At 43.7% G+C, this 19588-nt stretch overlaps 2 protein-coding genes across 2 annotated transcripts; both read right to left on the bottom strand.

The window, feature by feature from the left end:
* Positions 1-259: 259 nt before the first annotated feature.
* On the bottom strand, positions 260-1225 carry Olfr1412 (olfactory receptor 1412). Its single transcript, NM_146277.1, has one exon. The coding sequence runs from the start codon at positions 1223-1225 to the stop codon at positions 260-262; it is 966 nt and encodes a 321-aa protein (NP_666389.1).
* Positions 1226-15350: 14125 nt separating this feature from the next.
* Olfr1413 (olfactory receptor 1413) lies at positions 15351-16432 on the bottom strand. Its single transcript, NM_147037.2, has one exon. The coding sequence runs from the start codon at positions 16382-16384 to the stop codon at positions 15413-15415; it is 972 nt and encodes a 323-aa protein (NP_667248.1). The 5' UTR covers positions 16385-16432; the 3' UTR covers positions 15351-15412.
* Between the last annotated feature and the right edge of the window lie 3156 nt (positions 16433-19588).

Here is a 19588-nt window from a genome sequence, read left to right as displayed (position 1 = left end):
AGGTAATTATTTCGCCTCCAAGGAGCAGCCTCATCCTTGTAGATAATTGTCCTAATACAGGGGTCTATCCTGAGAGACTATGCTGCTCCTGGCATACAAGAGGATGGAAGAAATCACACATAAATGCCAGAAGGAGGAAAGTATGCAGGAAGTTACCCAGAAGCAAACAAGAAAACAAGATTCAAACCACATATAAACTGCCCTAGTGATGAGATTGTCTTCCACACAGCCCTTCCTTCTATCTCCAGGATGCCTTCCTTTATATAGCTGCATGTTTCTGTCTCTGTCTCTGTCTCAGCCTCTCCAGGGCATCCTTCACATCCTTGTTCCGCAGACTGTAGATGAGGGGGTTGAGCAAGGGGATGACCAGGGTGTAGAAGATGGAGACCACCTTGCCTTGCTCTTTAGATGCCAAACCTCCTGGCTGGCCATATATAGCAATCCCAGTTCCATAAAACAAGGACACAGCTGTCAAATGGGAGCCACAGGTAGAGAAGACCTTGTGCCTCCTGGATCCCGAGTGCATGCTGAGGATGGTCACAGTGATGTAGCCATATGAAATCAGGATGACTAATGTTGCCCCCATTAGAATGAAACCACAGATGGCAAACATTACCAGCTCATTGACAGAGGTGTTGGCACAGGCAATCTGGAGTAGCGGGGGCACATCACAGAAGAAATGGTCGATGTGATTGGAGCCACAGAAGGGAAGTTGAAAAGTGAGGCTGGTCTCCACAATGGAGTTGAGGCAACCTCCAAAGTAGGCAGCCAGCACAAGGCAAGCACAGACTGTGGAGGACATGGTCACTGGGTAGTGCAGAGGACTGCAGATGGCCATGAAGCGGTCATAGGCCATCACAGCAAGAAGTAAAGCCTCACTTGTTCCCAGAAAGGAGAAGAAAAACAGCTGTGCAGCACAACCAGCAACTCCAATGACTTTGGAGGAATAGAAGTTGGCCATTGCTTTGGGGGCAATGACAGAGGAGTAGCAGAAGTCAACAAAGGACAGGTTCTTGAGGAAGAAGTACATGGGGGAGTGCAGGCGGGCATCCAGGGTGATGACCACAATCATGGTGAGGTTGCCCAGGACGGTCACCATGTACAGGACAAGGAAGACAGCAAAGAGCAGGGCCTGGGTCTCTGCACCTCCCCCAAATCCCACCAGCACGAAGGCCTGCAAGGACACTGGAGTAAGGCTTCCATTTCTGTGGACAGCTGTGGCCATGAATGGGGTCAGCTGAAGAGAGGAAGGTGGAGGCAGAAGGGAAACAGTCCTCAACTCTAAAGGCACCTGTCCCATGGAGTGCTGAGATGCATCTGTGACATACTGTTCACAAGCCCGGAGGCCTGGATCGCCTTCCAGGTGGACCAGTGTGGTCTGAAAGAGGGTATCTCCTCTGAGGTACTTAGTTCCTAAGGAAGTGCTGAGCCCCGTGCAGAAGCCTGAGCTGAGCTCTGAGGATACAAAGAGGGTTTCTGCATTGAGTGACTCTCAGGTACAGAGTCTCCACACTTGCCTCTGAGTTGCTTGTTCTCCACCTCCAGGGATATCCTGAGTGATGTCATTTTAAGAAGAAGAAAAAAACACACTCCCAAGTTCTGCCCTTCCCTTCTGTCTCATCCACTGACCTTAGAATGGACAAGAGAACCTGCTGACCTCCCAGAAACTGGGGTAGGTGATCTTATCATCTTTAGGCTGGACTCAGAGTAGAGAAACAGCTCTCTCCAGACTTGGGCTATATCTGGGTCCCCTGCTAGACTCTTGACCTCATCTGACTCCCAAGACTGCTGGACAGCTATGATCTGTGCAGACTCAGCTTCATTGAGGGTGTGAGGGGTTCCTGCTAGTGTCATGATATTAGAGATTGTGGCCTAGGTCCATGCCCTGACTCACACGAGGCCTGGGACCCTTACATATTTGGGACAGGCTCATGGCATGGGACCTGATTTCACTGCCAACTCTGTCTCCTTATCTGGGTCAGCTTTGGGGGTTTAAAGGATCATGTCCCACCACCTCCAAAGGCTTCCTGTGTCATCAGTACAGAAGTCCTCTGAGTCTCACCCCATACCTCATCATAGTCCCTGACTCAAGAATATTACAAGGGCCTCCTGCCCTTCCAGAAATTGAGCTGTGTGATCCTTCTCTCTCCAGGCTGAAAAGAGAGTGGGGAGCAGCCCTTCCCAGGCTGATGCTGAGCCATGGTCTGTCCCATGGAGGACCACGTTTTTTTCATTCTAAGCATAGACTTGAGTAGCCATCAATGTATGCAGGAGGCTAGGGGATTCCTGTCAACATCTTATTGTTAGATAGAACATGGAGATGAGATAGCCCAGTTCTATCCCGTCAAAAGCACCAAGGATGGGTCTTTGGTATATCTGGGACATCCTCATGCCCTCAAAACCCATCTCACTGCTAATTATGCTCTGTACCTCAACTCAAGTTTGGAGGAATTAAAAGATCTTACTCTTTCCCATTTGAAAACCAAATAGAGTTGGTTCTGCCCAGTGCTCTCAGACCATTCCTCTCAATTTCTCTTACAGTGCTCACAGCATTGAAAATCTTGAAGTATCCTAAGTGGGGCTCACTGTGGTCACTACCATATTGGTACACACAGGACTTAGCTGGGAAGTTGCCAGGCTGAGACACATCGGTAGATCTGTGTGATGTCCATTCTCTATCATTCCAGGAGTTAGGAAAGTTCTCAGTCTGGGTGAGCTCATTTTCTGTGCCCTCCACTCTCCTCTCCAGTTATCCACAGTTCTCATATGTGTGTCGGTTGGTGGTTGGGGGTCCCATCTGAGCCTACCATGCACTGCAAAGCTAACTTTCCCACTGTAAGCTGAAGGGGGGATGGAATGGCTTTGTGCTCACACTCTTGACACAATCACCAAGGGTCACAGTACTGAACACACATGGATTTCCATACTAATAATTATAGAAAGGAAGGCTGGTCTGCTGCTTCTTGTTAACCCCCAAACAAGCCTGATCTCCCCCAGCTTGCTTAGCTATTGCCATTTCTGGGATGTGAAGAAAGCATGGGTTGAGGACATTTCTCTGCTGTGAGAGAACTGGGTGATCATGACAGTAAGGGACAGTCATTGCTCACCTCAGCCCTACTCCTGATGAGCCAGGGGAGCCACTGCCTCCTCTGAGCTGCCTGGATACAGAGCTTCAGTCCACCTGCCTGCAAAATTGGAGCTAGTGTTCAATAAGATTGAACAAGGGTAGGGTCCCCTCAAACCTGCACACCCTGAACTGTGCCAAGGCCAGAGATGATCAGGGTAGGATATGTCAGCTTACTGAGGCAAGCTCTAAGTGAACACTGTTTACCCTTCTGATCTCTGTCTACAAAGTTTCTTACTCCTCACAAGTGACACAATGAACTTACCTTTCATATGGGAGTCAGGTCTACCCCAAGGTCACACAGCCAATATCCATGCACCCAGTGCCCCTGTGCTGCTGAGCTTGGTCTGTGGTGGCTGAGGTGGGCATCAGTTGATCCTGTCCCTTAATCAGATCATTTATGGGTTCTTAGGAAGTGGATTGAGATGACTGTGAGCAGAGGTGGTCACCTGGGTCCCCATGAGGATCCAGGATATGCAGGTTATGGTTGTGACAGGTTCTTCAGTTTGTAGAGAATAAAACCTGCTTCCTTACCTTGCCTGCTCTCCTGTCACTGAAAGTAGAAACCTATGTGGAGAGGTCACTATGCTGGTGAGGACTCTGTGCTTCTAGCCTTGCTGGGGCTCTTGGCCTCCAATGGCCAATTAGGAAAGTGCTGTCCCACTGACAGCTGGGAATCCAATTCCCTGGGCTCCAAAGGTAGAAGACTGGCTGTAGCCAATCTCTGCCTCAGCACCATCCAAGTCCTATGGGTCGCCGGAAGCCTCTGTTCACAGGGACCTCTGGAGGTACCATCAGGATTACAGCAGAGGCAACTCAAGAGCAACTGTGTTCAGTGTAACTCATTAGAGTCAACCAATGGTCAAGGTGGCCACAGCCCATCCTCCTGTTGTTCCCTTCAACTTTCCATGTTGATGTGAAAACCACATTGTAAAAGTCTTCCTGGAAGGCAGCTGGACAGTTCAATTCCCCTAAATGAGCACTGGCTTTTCTCAAGTCACTAACTCTGCAAACCCAAGTCTTCCCGTGCCATTAGAAGCCCGAGTAAATGAAATCCATCCCTCTTTCGTCCTTTTTCTGATTGTTTCTGTCTGAAGAAACACAATCCAGTAAGCAGTGATCCAATAGAAGAGACAGAAAAGAGAAAGGCCAGCGTCACCCTCCTCAGCAGTTAGCTGTGTCCCCACACACATCTTGGGGCTCCATATGTCCTCATGTCCCAAATCTCGACACTCCTTAGTTCTGCTCTTAAGATCTTCCCTGGGATTGAGGAAGCAACCACGTTCTTATTGGTAGAATGACAAGGGCATGAAGTCTTCATCTGCATTCTGAGAGTCAATCTCTATGTTCTTTCCCATCATGGAAGCATACACGAGGACACAACAGAGCCCCTGCTAACACGTTTGTCATTCATGTCCTATAGGTAGCATCCTAGGTTTTTTTAATTAGATATTTTATTTATATACATTTCAAATGCTATCCCCAAAGTCCCCTATACCCTCCCCCCGCCCTGCTCCCCTACCCACTCACTCCCACTTCTTGGCCCTGGTGTTCCCCTGTACTGGGGCATATAAAGTTTGCAATACGGAGGGGCCTCTCTTCCCAGTGATGGCCAACTAGGCCAAATTCTGCTACATATGCAGCTAGAGACATGAGCTCTGGGGATACTGATTAGTTCATATTGTTGTTCCACCTATATGGTTGCAGACCCCTTCAGCTCCTTGGGTGCTTTCTCTAGCTTCTCCATTGGGGGCCCTGTGTTCCATCTTATAGATGACTGTGAACATCCACTTCTGTATTTGCCAGGCACTGGCATAGCCTCATATGAGACAGCTATAACAGGGTCCCTTCGGCAAAATCTTTCTGGCATATGCAATAGTGTCTGGGTTTGGTGGCTGATTATGGGATGGATCCCCGGGTGGGGTAGTCTCTGGATAGTCCATCCTTTCATCTTAACTGGGGGCTTGCTTACAGTTTTGGAGGGTGAGTGTACGATTTTCATGGCAGGAAGCAGACAGATATAGTGTTAGAGCAGTAGCTGAACATCCTGAACTACAGGCAGCAGGCAGAAAGAGTGAGAGCAGCAGGGCCTGGGCTTTCAGACCTACTCCTAGTGATAGACTTCCTCCACGAAGGCCACGCCTCCCACTCTTTCCCAAATTTTCCCACAAACTGGTGACCCTGCACTCAAATACATGACCATGTGGGAGCCATTCTCATTTAAGCCACAACAGGGGTTTATAAATTGCTTTTACTACATATGAAAAATAGCTAAGATTTTACTTTCATTCTCAGAGGAGTCTTTGGTCTTTGACTTTCCAATGATGAGCAAAGTGTTCAGAGTTTGTGGATTGTTATATATGGCTAAATGTATCTTCCACCATGCACTGATCATATGTCTTAGGGGATAGGGGTAGAATGTTGAGGTTTGGGTACAAGAATATCTTTTGTGAATGCATGTGTGAATTTCCCTGGGATGGTAGCATGTTTGGAGGGACTAAAAATTATATCAAGTGCTGTTAGTGACTTTTTAGTGAGTTTGTTACACCTTTTCTTATCCCAGCTCTGAAATAAGTGAGACTGAACTATTAGATTTCTTTATCTAGCTTTAAGGGCACAACAACTGAGCAGACTTGGGAAGTAGGAATTATGAAGGATTAACCTACTTTGTCCTTTCAAAGTTCAGCAGCTGATTTCTCCGTATCTTGTTTGTCCAGTTTGGATAGCATTCAGTCTGTAACTGTGGCAAGGGCGTTTTCTTTCCCAGTGACGAGCTTGCCACAATGAAGCAACTTCATATGGAAGTCATTGAACCTGGAGTGAGGTTGCTGCCAGGAGCAGACCTGTCTCATTGTCAAAAAATGACTTTAGTTTAATAAAATTACCAAAGTAAAATATAATCTAAAAGTAGAGTTAATAATTTGCCCCATTTCTTATTATTCCTATATTCTCCTCTTTCAATCGATCACAAACATTCATCACCCACAGAACAACCAGAAACCATTCACCCCACCTCTGGGAAATAAGGAGTAGTTTTCTTAAGATTTCTCACTGCTGATTTGGAGTGTCATTCTTCTTTTTTGAGGGCTCCCTAAAAATTGGGATTTTTACCAGTCTAAAGAGCTACCTGTAACATTTGTCATCCAGTCTCTGGATGCTGAGAAAGTTCAGAGCTTAACTGAAGTCATGACTGGAACAGTCTGAAAAGTGGACCAATTGGGGTTGGCAGCTGCCTCTAAGCTGTCCCAGAAGCAGGTTTTGGTGAGGCAGCCTACAGTAGGATCAGGCAGAATGCTGGAGCAAACATGCTTCACCATCTCATCATCATGAGTGAATTTTATCAAGCCTGCCTTCTGGTTGTTTTTCTCTGTGAATGTATAAGCTTTTAGAGGTAATACACATTTTGCATTTACACAATTGTGGAATGTGTAGTGTGCACAATTTGGCTAAAGATGATACCGTGCTCTCTGTTTCAGTAGAAGGCATTTATTTTACTTTATAAGTTAGTTTGGACTGTATAACCAAACTGAAATATAAATTTTTCTATGGCATTCGAACAGATGGTATGATAAATTCTGAGGATTCTGTAGCCAAAGATTCATTCATTGTCCATGCATAGCTGAGGTCCTGGCTGGAGACACTTTCATGTCTCAGCAGTCCCACAGTTATTTCCATGTGGAGGACTTAGCAAATCATGTCACTTGTCCTGTTTGGTCTTAATTTCTCTCTTCCTATTTGTAGCGAAGATCTACACGAGGTTTCCCATGGTCAAATCTGATTTTTATTGGTTTGGATAGAATCCATAAGTTCCCCCCCCCGCACCCCCACCCCAGTGTGGAAATAGCATATTCTCTACCCTGACACAACACTGTTTTATAAAGTTTTATCTGTCTCTGGGAGAAATTTTAATCATCTTTTGTTTATTAATCGTCTCTGTCTTACATCTGCTCCTGTATCCATTAAACCTTCATTCTCAATTCTATCGAAATTTGATTTTAATATTGGTACCTTATCATTTTAGTCATTTGCCAAAATAATTTTTTTGTCTATTCTGAGTTCTATTTTGTCTACTAAAGATGATCTGCCATTGATACCTGAATTATTAATGTTTATATCCAAAGCTGTTTTGTTTAATTGTTCCACAGATGAGTTTCTCCACTGTTGATCTGAGATGGCCAACTTGAATTTGATATCAGAGGCTTCTAGGGGCATTTCCCTATAAGAAGTTTCCTTCTTTTTCCCTTGCTGGTCTACATTCATTAGTCCTTTGTTATACCTTCTGCATATTCTAGAAGGCTGGGTTCTTCTTTTTGGGTTTTTCTAGGAATGTTTTGCCTACACGCCCTTTATTTATTTATTTATTTATTTATTTATGGTTTAGTTTGGGTTTTGGTTTTTTTATTAGATATTTTCTTCATTTACATTTCAAATGCTGTCCCTAAAGCCTCCTATACCATCCCCTTGCCCTGCTCCCCAACCAGCCCACTCCTGCTTCCTGGCCCTAGCTTTCCCCTGTACTGGAAATAGCATATGATCTTCACAAGACCAAGGGCCTCTCTTCCCATTGATGGCTGACTAGGCCATCCTCTGCTTCATATGCAACTAGAGACACAGCTCTGGGAGTACTGGTTAGTTCATATTGTTGTTCCTCCTATAGGGTTGCAGACCCCTTTAGCTCCTTAGGTACTTTCTCCAGTTCCTTCATTAGGGGCCCTGTGTTCCATCCAATAGATTACGTGTGAGCATCCACTTCTGTATTTGCCAGGCACTGGCATAGCCTCCCAAGAGATAGCTATATCAGGGTCCTGTCAGCAAAATCTTTCTGGCATATGCAATAGTGTTTGGATTTGGTGGTTGTATATGGGATGGATCCCTGAGTGGGGCAGTCTCTGGATGGTCCTTCCTTCCGTCTCAGCTCTGAACTTTGTCTCTGTGACTCCTTCCATGGGTATTTTGTTCCCCATTCTAAGAAAGAACGAAGTATCCACACTTTGGTCTTCCTTCTTCTTGAGTTTCATGTGTTTTGCAAATTGTATCTTGGGTATTCTAAGTTTCTGGGCTAATATCCACTTATTAGTGAGTGCGTATCATGTGTGTTCTTCTGTGATTTGGTTACCTCATTCAGTATGATATCCTCCAGGTCCATCCATTTGCCTAAGAATTTCATAAATTCATTGTTTTTAATAGCTGAGTAGGACTCCATTTTGTAAATGTACCACATTTTCTGTATCCATTCCCCTGTTGAGGGACATCTGGGTTCTTTACAGCTTCTGACTACTATAAATAAGGCTGCTATGAACATAGTGGAACATGTGTCCTTATTACATGTTGGAACATCTTCTGGGTATATGCCCAGGAGAGGTATTGCTGGATCTACTGGTAGTACTATGTCAGACTGATTTCCAGAGTGGTTGTACCAGGTTGAAATCCCACCAACAATGGAGGAGTGTTCCTCTTCTTTCACATAATCGCCAGCATCTGCTGTCACCTGAATTTTTTATCTTAACCATTCTGACTGGTGTGAGGTGGAATCTCAAGGTTGTTTTGATTTGCATTTCCCTGATAATTAAGGATGTTGAACATTTTTCAGATGCTTCTTAGCCATTTGGGATTCCTCAGTTGAGAATTCTTCGTTTAGCTATGTACCCCATTTTTAATTGGGTTATTTGATTTTCTGGAGTCCAGCTTCTTGAGTTCCTTGTATATATATTGGATATTAGTCCTCTATCAGATTTAGGACTGGTAAAGATCCTTTCCGAAATTGTTGGTGGCCTTTTTGTCTTATTGACAGTGTCTTTTGCCTTACAGAAGCTTTGCAATTTTATGAGGTCCCATTTGTCAATACTTGATCTTACAGCAGAAGCCATTGCTGTTCTGTTCAAGAATTTTTCCCCTGTGCCCATATCTTCGAGGCTTTCCCCCACTTTCTCATCTATAAGTTTCAGTGTCTCTGGTTTTATGTGGAGTTCCTTGATCAACTTAGACTTGAGCTTTGTACAAGGAGATAAGAATGGGATCAATTCGCATTCTTCTACATGATGACCACCAGTTGTACCAGCACCATTTGTTGAAAATGCTGTCTTTTTTCCACTGGATGGTTCTAGCTCTCTTGTCAAAGATCAAGTGACCATAGGTGTGTGGGTTCATTTCTGGGTCTTCAATTCTATTCCATTTGTCTACCTGTCTGTAGTTGTACCAGTACCATGCAGTTTTTATCACAATTGCTCTGTAGTACAGCTTGAGGTCAGGCATGGTGATTCCAACAGAGGTTCTTTTATTGTTGAGAATGGATTTTGCTATCCTAGCTTTTTTGTTATTCCAGATGAATTTGAAAATTGCCCTTTCTAACTCAGTGAAGAATTGAGTTAGAATTTTGATGGGTATTGCACTGAATCTGTAGATTGCTTTCGGCAAGATAGCCATTTTGACTATACTAATTCTACCATCCATGAGCATGGGAGATCTTTCCATCTTCTGTGATCTTCTTTGATTTCTTTCTTCAGAGACTTGAAGTTCTTATCATACAGATCTTTCACTTCATTAGTTAGAGTCACACCAAGGTATTTTATATTACTTGTGACTATTCTGAAGGGTGTTGTTTCCCTAATTTCTTTCTCAGCCTGTTTATCCTTTGTATACAGAAAGGCCATTGACTTGTTTGAGTTAATTTTATATCCAGCTACTTCACTGAAGCTGTTTATCAGCTTTAGAAGTTCTTTGGTGGAATATTTAGGGTCACTTATAAATACTATCATATCATCTGCAAATAGTGATATTTTGACTTCTCCCTTTCCAATTTGCCTCCACTTGATCTCCTTTTGTTGTCTAATTGCTCTGGCTAGGACTTCAAGTACTATATTGAATAGGTAGGGAGAAAGTGGGCAGCCTTGTCCAGTCCCTGATTTTAGTGGGATTGCTTCAAGTTTCTCTCCATTTAGTTTGATGTTGGCTACTGGTTTGCTGTATATTGCTTTTATTATGTTTAGGTACAGGCCTTGAATTCTTTATCTTTTCAAGACTTTTATCATCAATGAGTGTTGGAGTTTGTCAAGTGCTTTCTCAGCATCTAACGAGATGATCATGTGGTTTTTGTCTTTGAGTTTGTTTATATAGTGGATTACGTTGAAGGTTTTCCGTATATTAAGCCATCCCTGCATTCCTGGACTGAAGCCTACTTGATCATGATGAATGATCATTTTGATGTACTCTTGGATTCGGTTAGCAAGAATTTTATTGAGTATTTTTGCATCAATATTCATAAGGGAAATTAGTCTGAAGTTCTCTATCTTTGTTGGGTCTTTATGTGGTTTAGGTATCAGAGTAATTGTGGCTTCATAGAATGAATTGGGTAGTGTTCCTTCTGTTTCTATTTTGTGAAATAGTTTGAGGAGAATTGGAATTAGGTCTTCTTTGAAGATCTGATAGAACTCTGCACTAAACCTATCTGGTCCTGGGATTTTTTTGGTTGGGAGACTATTAATGATTGCTTCTATTTCTTTAGGGGATATGGGACTGTTTAGATCATTAATCTGATCCTAATTTAACTTTGGTACCTAGTATCTCTCTAGAAAGCTGTCCATTTCATCCAGGTTTTTCAGTTTTGTTGAGTATAGCCTTTTGTAGTAGGATCTGATGATGTTTTGGATTTCCTCATATTCTGTTGTTATGTCTCCCTTTTCATTTCTGATTTTGTTAATTAGGACACTGTGCCTGTGCCCTCTAGTTAGTCTGGCTAAGGGTTCATCTATCTTGTTGATTTTCTCATAGAACCAGCTCCTGGTTTGGTTGAATCTTCGAATAATTCTTTTTGTTTTCACTTGGTTGATTTCAGCTCTGAGTTTGATTATTTCCTGCCGTCTACTCCTCTTGGGTGAATTTGCTTCTTTTTGTTCTAGAGCGTTTAGGTGTGCTGTCAAGCTGCTAGTGTATGCTCTGTCTAGTTTCTTTTTGGAAAACTCAGAGCTATGAGTTTTCCTCTTAGGACTGCTTTCATTGTGTCCCATAATTTTGGGTATGTTGTGGCTTCATTTTCATTAAACTCTAAAAAGTCTTTAATTTCTTTCTTTATTTCTTTTTTGACCAAGGTATTGTTGAGTAGAGTGTTGTTCAGCTTCCACGTGTATGTTGGCTTTCTATTCTTTATGTTGTTATTGAAGATCAGCCTTGATCTGATAGGATGTATGGGACAATTTCAGTATTTTTGTATCTGTTGATGCCTGTTTTGTGACCAAATATATGGTCAATTTTGGAGAAGGTACCATTTTCTTTTAGGATAAAATGTTCTGTAGATATCTGTTAAATCCATTTGTTTCATAACTTCTGTTAGTTTCATTGTGTCTCTGTTTAGTTTCTGTTTCCAGGATCTGACCATTGATAAGAGTGGGATGTTCAAGTCTCCCACTATTATTGTGTGAGAGGCAATGTGTGGTTTGAGCTTTACTATAGCACAGATATTCAGAATTGAGAGTTCATCTTGGAAGATTTTACCTTTGATGAGTATAAAGTGCCCGTCCTTGTCTTTTTTGATAACTTTGGGTTGGAAGTCGATTTTATTCAATATTAGAATGGTTATTCCACCTTGTTTCTTGGGACCATTTGGTTGGAAAATTGTTTTTCAGCCTTTTACTCTGAGGTAGTATCTTTTTTTCCCCTGAAGTGGGTTTCCTGTAAGCAGCAAAATGTTGGGTCCTGTTTATGTAGCCAATCTGTTAGTCTATGTCTTTTTATTGGGGAATTGAGTCCATTGATATTAAGAGATATTAAGGAAAAGTAATTGTTGCTTCCTGTTATTTTTGTTGTTAGGGTTGGGATTCTGTTCTTGCAGCTGTCTTCTTTTAGGTTTGTTGAAGGATTACTTTCTTGCTTTTTCTAGGGAGTAATTTCCATCCTTGTGTTGGTGTTTTCCCTTTATTATCCTTTGAAAGGCTGGATTTGTGGAAAGATATTGTGTGAGTTTGGTTTTGTCATGGAATACCTTGGTTTCCATCTATGGTAATTGAGAGTTTGGCTGGGTGTAGTAGCCTGAGCTACTATATATTTGTGTTCTCTTAGTGTCTGTATAACATCTGTCCAGGATCTTCTGGCTTTCATAGTCTCTGGAGAGAAGTCTGGTGTAATTCTAATAGGTCTGCCTTTATATGTTACTTGACCTTTTTTCCCTTACTGCTTTTAATATTCTATCTTTATTTAGTGCATTTGTTGATTATAATGTGTCAGGAGGAATTTCTTTTCTGGTCCAGTCTATTTGGAGTTCTGTAGGCTTCTTGTATGTCCATGGGCATCTATTTCTTTAGGATCATCTAGTCTCTGGTGAGAAGTCTTGTGTAATTCTGAAAGATCTGCCTTTATGTGTTACTTGACTTTTTTTCTCTTATTGCTTTTAATATTCTTTGTTTTGTGCATTTAGTGTTTTAATTATTATGTTATGGGAAGGATTTTTTCTGGCCCAGTCAATTTGGAGTTCTGTAGGCTTCTTGTATGTTCATGGGCATCTCTTTCTTTAGGTTAGGGAAGTTTTCTTCTATAATTTTGTTGAAGATATTTACTGGCCCTTTAAGTTGAAAATCTTCATTCTCATCTATACCTATTATCCGTAGGTTTGATCTTCTTATTGTGTCCTGGATTTCCTGGATGTTTTGAGTTAGGATCTTTTTGCATTTTGTATTGTCTTTGATTGTTGTGTCCATATTCTTTTTTTTTTTTTTATGGTTTTAGAGCTTTATTGTAGAAAGGCAGAGAGAGAGAGAGAGAGAGAGAGAGAGAGAGAGAGAGAGAGAGAGAGAGAGAGAGAGAAGGTAGAAAGAGGGAGAGAGACCGGCCATGGCCACATGGAGATGGGGGGAAGGGAGAGAGAGGAGGAGGGCTAGAGAGGAGAGTAAGAAAGGTAAGGCCTTAAAGAGCATGTTCATATTCTTTATGGAATCTTCTGCACCTGAGATTCTCTCTTCCATGTCTTGTATTCTGTTGCTGATGCTCACATCTATGGTTCCTGATTTCTTTCCTAGGATTTCTATCTCCAGAGTGGTCTCCCTTTGGGTTTTCTTTATTGTTTCTACTTCCATTTTTAGATATTCAATGGTTTTGTTCAATTCCATCACCTTTTTGGTTGTGTTTTCCTGTTATTCTTTAAGGGATTTTTATGTTTCTTCTTTAAGGACTTCTACCTGTTTGGCACTGTTTTCCTGTAATTCTTTAAGGGATTTTTGTGTTTCCTCTTTAAGGACTTCTACCTGCTTACCAGTGTTCTCCTGTATTTCTTTAAGTGAGTTGTTAATGTCTGTCTTAAAATCCTCTACCAGCATCATGAGTTATGATTTTAAATCTGAATCTTGCTTTTTGAGTGTGTTGGGGTAGCCAGGACTCGCTGTGGTGTGGGTGCTGGGTTCTGATGATGCCCGGTGGTCTTGGTTTCTGTTAGTAAGAGTCTTATGTTTGCCTTTTGCCAACTGGTAATCTCTGGTGTTAGTTGTTATAGTTTTCTCTGGCTGGAGCTTGTTCCTCCTGTGATTCTGTTAGCCTCTGTCAGAACTCCTGGGAGTCCAACTCTCTCCTGAGTCTCAGTGGTCAGAGCACTCTCTGCGGGCAAGCTCTCCTCTTGCAGGGAAGGTGCACAGAGGTCTGGGTCTCAGCTCTGCCTCCTGGCTGAAGATGAAGGCCCAAAGGGACCCTGTCCAAGAAGCTATGTTGCCTCTGCCACCCACTCACTCTCCTTTGCAGACTGGTCTCTGAGGGACCCGAGATACAGGATGGCATTTTCCTACAATCCCTTTTAAATGACCTTGTTTGCCAAAATTAAAACATTCAACAATTGGATTTCTAATAACATGTAGAGATCAGTTTTCTATTGAAGTTTTCACACTTTTAATTCTAGCCTTCTTATGAGTTGTAATTTAAATTCTTGCTGAGAGTGAGTATTGTGTGTCAGAAAGTAACTAAATCCATACATGCATTCCCACGTGCAGAGTGAAAGCAGTCCTCCCTCAACTTGCACTCACACGAAGTCTTACAAACCATGCAGCCTTCACTGTACACAAGGACATGATGCTGAGCAGCAGACATCAAGAATAAGACAAACACCTTGGCTGTCTTATAGGAAGCTCTCAGAAGGGAGTGGTAACTCTGGTCAGATCTGGACAAGTGTTGAACTTGAAGCAGAATTCCTGGGGTTGAGTGGAGGACACAGTGGGGTTGCACATCTTTTCCTAACTACAATATAATGAAGTACCAAGATTGTGGGGTTACAAATTGATTCCAACATATGCATATATACATATGTAATATGTATATATATTCACCACTACATTAAATTCAGACTCTTTGTGACTTACAATCTATGCTAGATGTGTTTCACCAGAGCCATGGAACTCACTATGAGGAAAACTTGGCAATATGTTTAGAGTTATTTTATGACTTTTAAATTTTTATTTATGTGTGTTATATTTATCTTTTAGTAAGGATGAGTATGTATGTACACCTAATGAAGTAAAAAGTGGCTGTGGATTTGGAGTTACATCTGATCAAATATGATGGTTTATAAATTACATTGGATGCTGACCTTTATTGCCCATGAACATGATATACTGTGTTTAATCCGAAATTATTCATCCTCATTAATGTTGCTGAGTGTTTCCATTCTAGAAGTGCTTGATATGGATGGAAATGTAGAAAGGCAGCTGGAACGTGAGGCTAGTCTGCACAACGGACTTGAGGCAGCCTCCACAGTAAGTACCCAGGACCAGATGAGCGCACACCATGGGACACACAGACATAGGACACCTTAGGGGACAGTAGATGGCCATGAATGGATTATAGACCATTACTGGAGATGGGGTTACACAATGATTATGAGTCTCCTGGCATAGGTACTTGGAACTGAGTTCTGTGAGAACACCAAGCACTCTTAAGTGATAAGCCACTTCTCCAGCATCTGGAGTCAAATTTGGCAAGTCTAAAGCTTCAGAGAGAGCTTAACTAAATGGAAACAGGAGACAGTTGTATGCTCAGAAGGAGTTACCAAGATAGACATCAAAGCGGGATTAGAAAAAGCTTTAGCAATTTATTCTGTTTTGTACATCAGTCCAAATATCTATTTCCTTTCAGAGAAAAAAATCATGTTCACTGCAACACACATTGAAAAGTGGCTTTGAACTTTCTCTCCCCCTCAACAGATCAGCACTATGCTACCTGCTTAGTTAGTACCTGGTCTATAATGTGACCCTAGGAACCATTGCAGGATGGATGAATAGAAGATGTTGTACAGTATTTCATTAGAAGTCCTCCCTCCAGCCCTCATTGCACATCCTCCTTCACAAGGCTATGTCTCTGTCCCAGCCTCCTCGGGGCGTCCTTCACATCCTTGTTGCGCAGACTGTAGATGAGGGGGTTCAGCATGGGAATAACCAGGGTGTAGAAGACAGAGACCACTTTCCCCTGCTCCATGGATGTCAGAGCACCTGGCTGAGCATACATGACAAACACAGTTCCATAAAACAAGGACACAGCTGTCATGTGTGAACCACAGGTGGAGAAGACCTTGTGCCGCCCTGACCCTGAGCGCATCCTGAGAATGGTCATTGTGATGTAGCCATAGGAGATCAGGACCACAAGAGTGGTAGACACGATGATGAGCCCACAGATGCCAAACATGACAAACTCATTGAGAGTTGTGTCAGCACAGGCCAGCTGGAGCAATGGGGGCACATCACAGTAGAAGTGGTCAATACGGTTGGAGCTGCAGAAGGGCAGCTGGAACGTGAGGCTGGTCTGCACAATGGAGTTCAGGCAGCCACCACAGTATGTGCCCAGGACTAGTCGGGCACATGCCATGGGACACATGGTCACAGGGTACCTCAGGGGACTGCAGATGGCCATGAAACGGTCATAGGCCATGACTGCCAACAGGAAGCCTTCAGTTGTAACCAGAAGGGAGAAAAAGAAGAACTGAGTGGCACATCCTGCAAAGCTGATGACCTTAGAAGAAGAGAGAAAGATGGTCATGGCTTTGGGAGCAATGACAGAGGAGTAGCAGAAGTCAACAAAGGACAGGTTCTTGAGGAAGAAGTACATGGGGGAGTGCAGGCGGGCATCCAGGGTGATGACCACGATCATGGTGAGGTTGCCCAGGACGGTCACTACATACAGGGTCAGGAACACGGCAAAGAGCAGAGCCTGGGTCTTTGCACCTCCCCCAAATCCCACCAACACAAACCCCTGCAAGGACACTGCTGAGAGGCTTCCATTTCTGTGCACTTGTGTGGCCATGAGTAAGAAAAGTTGTGGATAGAAGGATGCAGAGAGGGCGAGCTGATTTCACTGTTGTAGTTGGATGTTCTACAGGCTCCCAGAACCAATTCTCGACATGCTGATCACTCTCCCAAAAAGCCTGCTAAAGGCTGTGATCTGCCAGATGATCTGGAGGTGGCCTGAAAGGGGACATTTCCTCTGATTTACTTAGTTCTCAAGAATTTATTGAGCCTTCCTTCTACAGGAGGCTGGGCAGTGATCTGAGGATGCAGAGAGACTTCAGAGCTGAGTGATGGAGTATAGATAGCCTTTCAAGGGTCACATGCCTGCCTCTTGGTCACTTCTGTGACATCACAGAAACACCCCAGAACAGCTCCACTAGTACAGCTGCCTACTGAGTTCACCCGGACCAACCAGCCCTCCTCGATTCAAAATGTTCATAAGGACCTCCTATCCTCAAACAGGCTGATCATGTCTCCTCCAGGAAGAGCCCCTCTTAGTCAAGAGTACAAACAGCACTCTCCATGCTGAGACTGAGCCTCTGTATACCCTGCAGGCTGCTCAGCAACTCTAGCTCCAAGACCTGTCCACAGTAATAACCAATGTACAGATCCACAGCTTGCTGGAGGATGTGAGCATCTCCAGCTGATGACTAGATGCTGGAGACTGTGGTGAAGAGGCAGCTGAGGCCCATGTCCTGAAACACAGCAGGTTTTCAGACAGATTTGGAACATTCTCCCACTAGATCACATGGCCAATTTTACTTCTTATTCCACCTCATTTATTTGAGTTTATAAAGTCTTGTACTTTGCCATTGAAAAATGAGAGGGGTGGGAGAGGGAGAGGGAGAGGAAGAGGGAGAGAGGGAGAGAGTTGCCCTCTGGTCTTCTGGCCATTTACAGCCATTTTCTCTCCTTTTTTAATTGGATATTTTCTTTATTTACCTTTCAAATGTTATCCCCTTTCCCAGTTCACCTCCTCCCTCAAAGCCCCTATCATGTCCCCCCCTCCCTGCTTCTATGAGGGTATTCACAGTGCTGACTGCCTAGGTTTCTATGGTGATGTGTGTGATGTGTAAATGAAAGTTGGTCCTTTGTTTCTAGTTGTAACAAGGACAAGCTTGGTCTTCCCAGGGTGTTGAGGAAAAACATTATCTAAGAAAGAAAGGAAAGGGAGGCATGGGGTGAGATCCCTTGTCTGCTGTGGAAGATCTGGAAGACATTGTGTGAAAAGGGGAAGCCTGTGCTTCCCGTGGCCTTGTCCCTCCTTAGCAAGGACCATCACAGTGTCCTGCGAGCTGGTTGGATGAAGAGTGTCAGCCCACCTGCCTGCAGAATTGGAGCTGGTGTTTAATAAGGCCCACAAATGGCATACTCCAACGTGTGCCAAAAGCAAGGATGATCAGATTAAGACATGTCAGTTTGGTGGGTTTGGTGCATGGCAGGCACTGTGCACACTGTGTGCTCCACGTTTCTTCTCTCCATCCATATGGATGGTCTCCGAATCCCCACAGGTAATACAATGAACTTACCTTTCCTAGGTAAGAGTCCGACCTACTCCAGGGTCACACATCTAACACTCATGCTCCCTGTGCCCAATGATGAAAAACCTGTTCTATGATAGATATGGAGTGGCAGTCATCAGATGTCTCTGGACCGTCATCAGGTCAGCCATGGAGTGAGATGACTGTGAACAGAGGTGGGCACCAGGTCTCTGTAAGGAACTGACCGTGATGGTTCTGGCTGTGCTAAGTTCTGGGTTCTGTAGGAAAGAAGGCAGAGCTTCCTCATTTGCCGGCTCTCATGTCAACCCTAGCAGGGCATTGTGTGGAGTTGCCTGCCCTTGGGGTCACTCTGCTGGATGCGATGCTCTGCACCTCATAGTGCTGAGGCTCTTGGCCTCCAAAGGCCAATTAAGGTAATGCTGGCCGCTGGCAACTGGGACCCTAAATCCCTGGGCTCCAGAGTTGGAAGGCTGGCTGTGACCAATCTGCTTCTGTGTTACTGGTCTCTATGGGTTGGTCTGAACCTTGCAGTCCTCTGGAAACCTTGAAGGGACCACCAGAATTATAGCAAAGAAACTCCATACCACCTGAATCCATTGTCCCTCATTCCAGTAGCCACTTCTATAGGGCAATGTTGTGGTCCACTGGCCACAGCCCATTCCCTTGATTTTCTCACCAACTCACTCCATTTGTGTGGGAAAAACTATGTAGTGAGCCCTCCCTAGGGTAGATGGCCAGGTCACTCCTAAGTGGCAACTAGAGCTATACAGTCTGTTGAGTGCAAACCAATACCCTTGATTTTAGTAGGAGCCTGATTATGTTCCTTTCTGGCTGTTTCAGGTTTGCAAAACACAACACAATTTCTACATGGAGGAATTCAAGCCGATAAGCAATGACCCAACCTTAAAGAGACAAAAAAGAAAACTCACAGTGGCCAGAGTAACCTCCTTCTGTCCCTAGTAGCTAGTGTGCCAGGAAGAGCACACTCTGCAGCCTCAATACCCAACATCTATGATACTTCCTTTTACATGATTCACACATGATTTTGCTACCATGGCTGACTGCTCCTTCATGCATCTGTCATCCATCTCTCACTGGCCACTTTATACCACACAGCCCAGGCAATGGTGATACTGTTCTTCTGGGGTGCTGTTACTTTGGCAGGCAGGGCACCTGAACATCAACAAGAGTGTTACCTTCCCTGCAGACTGTATCCACAGGCCATATTATTAAGGTCAGCACCCCACCGTGCTGTCCCTGTGACCTGGGGCACAGATGCTCCCATTTCCTTTAGGCCCTTCCCACAACTGCACTCCAGGTTTGGTTCCCTCCTGGAAAGACAGCACTCAGGACTTGTTTATCCTCTCTACCTTTCCTCTTACTCATGTTTCAATTCCCCCCACAATTACTGAGCCCTTTCTTGTTTGCTTTTGTGAACTCATTGCATATAACAGACCCTCACATTTTACATATATTGCAAATATCTTTTCTAGCTCATTGCTGGTCTCTGGCCCTATCACCCCACAGTGACTCCTATAGATCTGTCTCCTATAAGAGTGTCTCCATGTGCACTCTGATGTCCTTGGAAATGGAATTTCTCTCACAGATGCACACTTTTTTCCGTTTTAAACTTTTTAAATTAATTAGTTTATTTCACATCCTGATCAAACCTTCCCCTCCCTCCTCTCCTCCCTGTCCCTTGCTCTCACCTCTCCTCT

This window comes from Mus musculus, chromosome 1 (assembly GCF_000001635.26).
Source record: "Mus musculus strain C57BL/6J chromosome 1, GRCm38.p6 C57BL/6J".
Taxonomy (NCBI): domain Eukaryota; kingdom Metazoa; phylum Chordata; class Mammalia; order Rodentia; family Muridae; genus Mus; species Mus musculus.
Note: the sequence above shows the minus strand (reverse complement) of the source record. Positions and strands in the feature narration are given on the sequence as shown.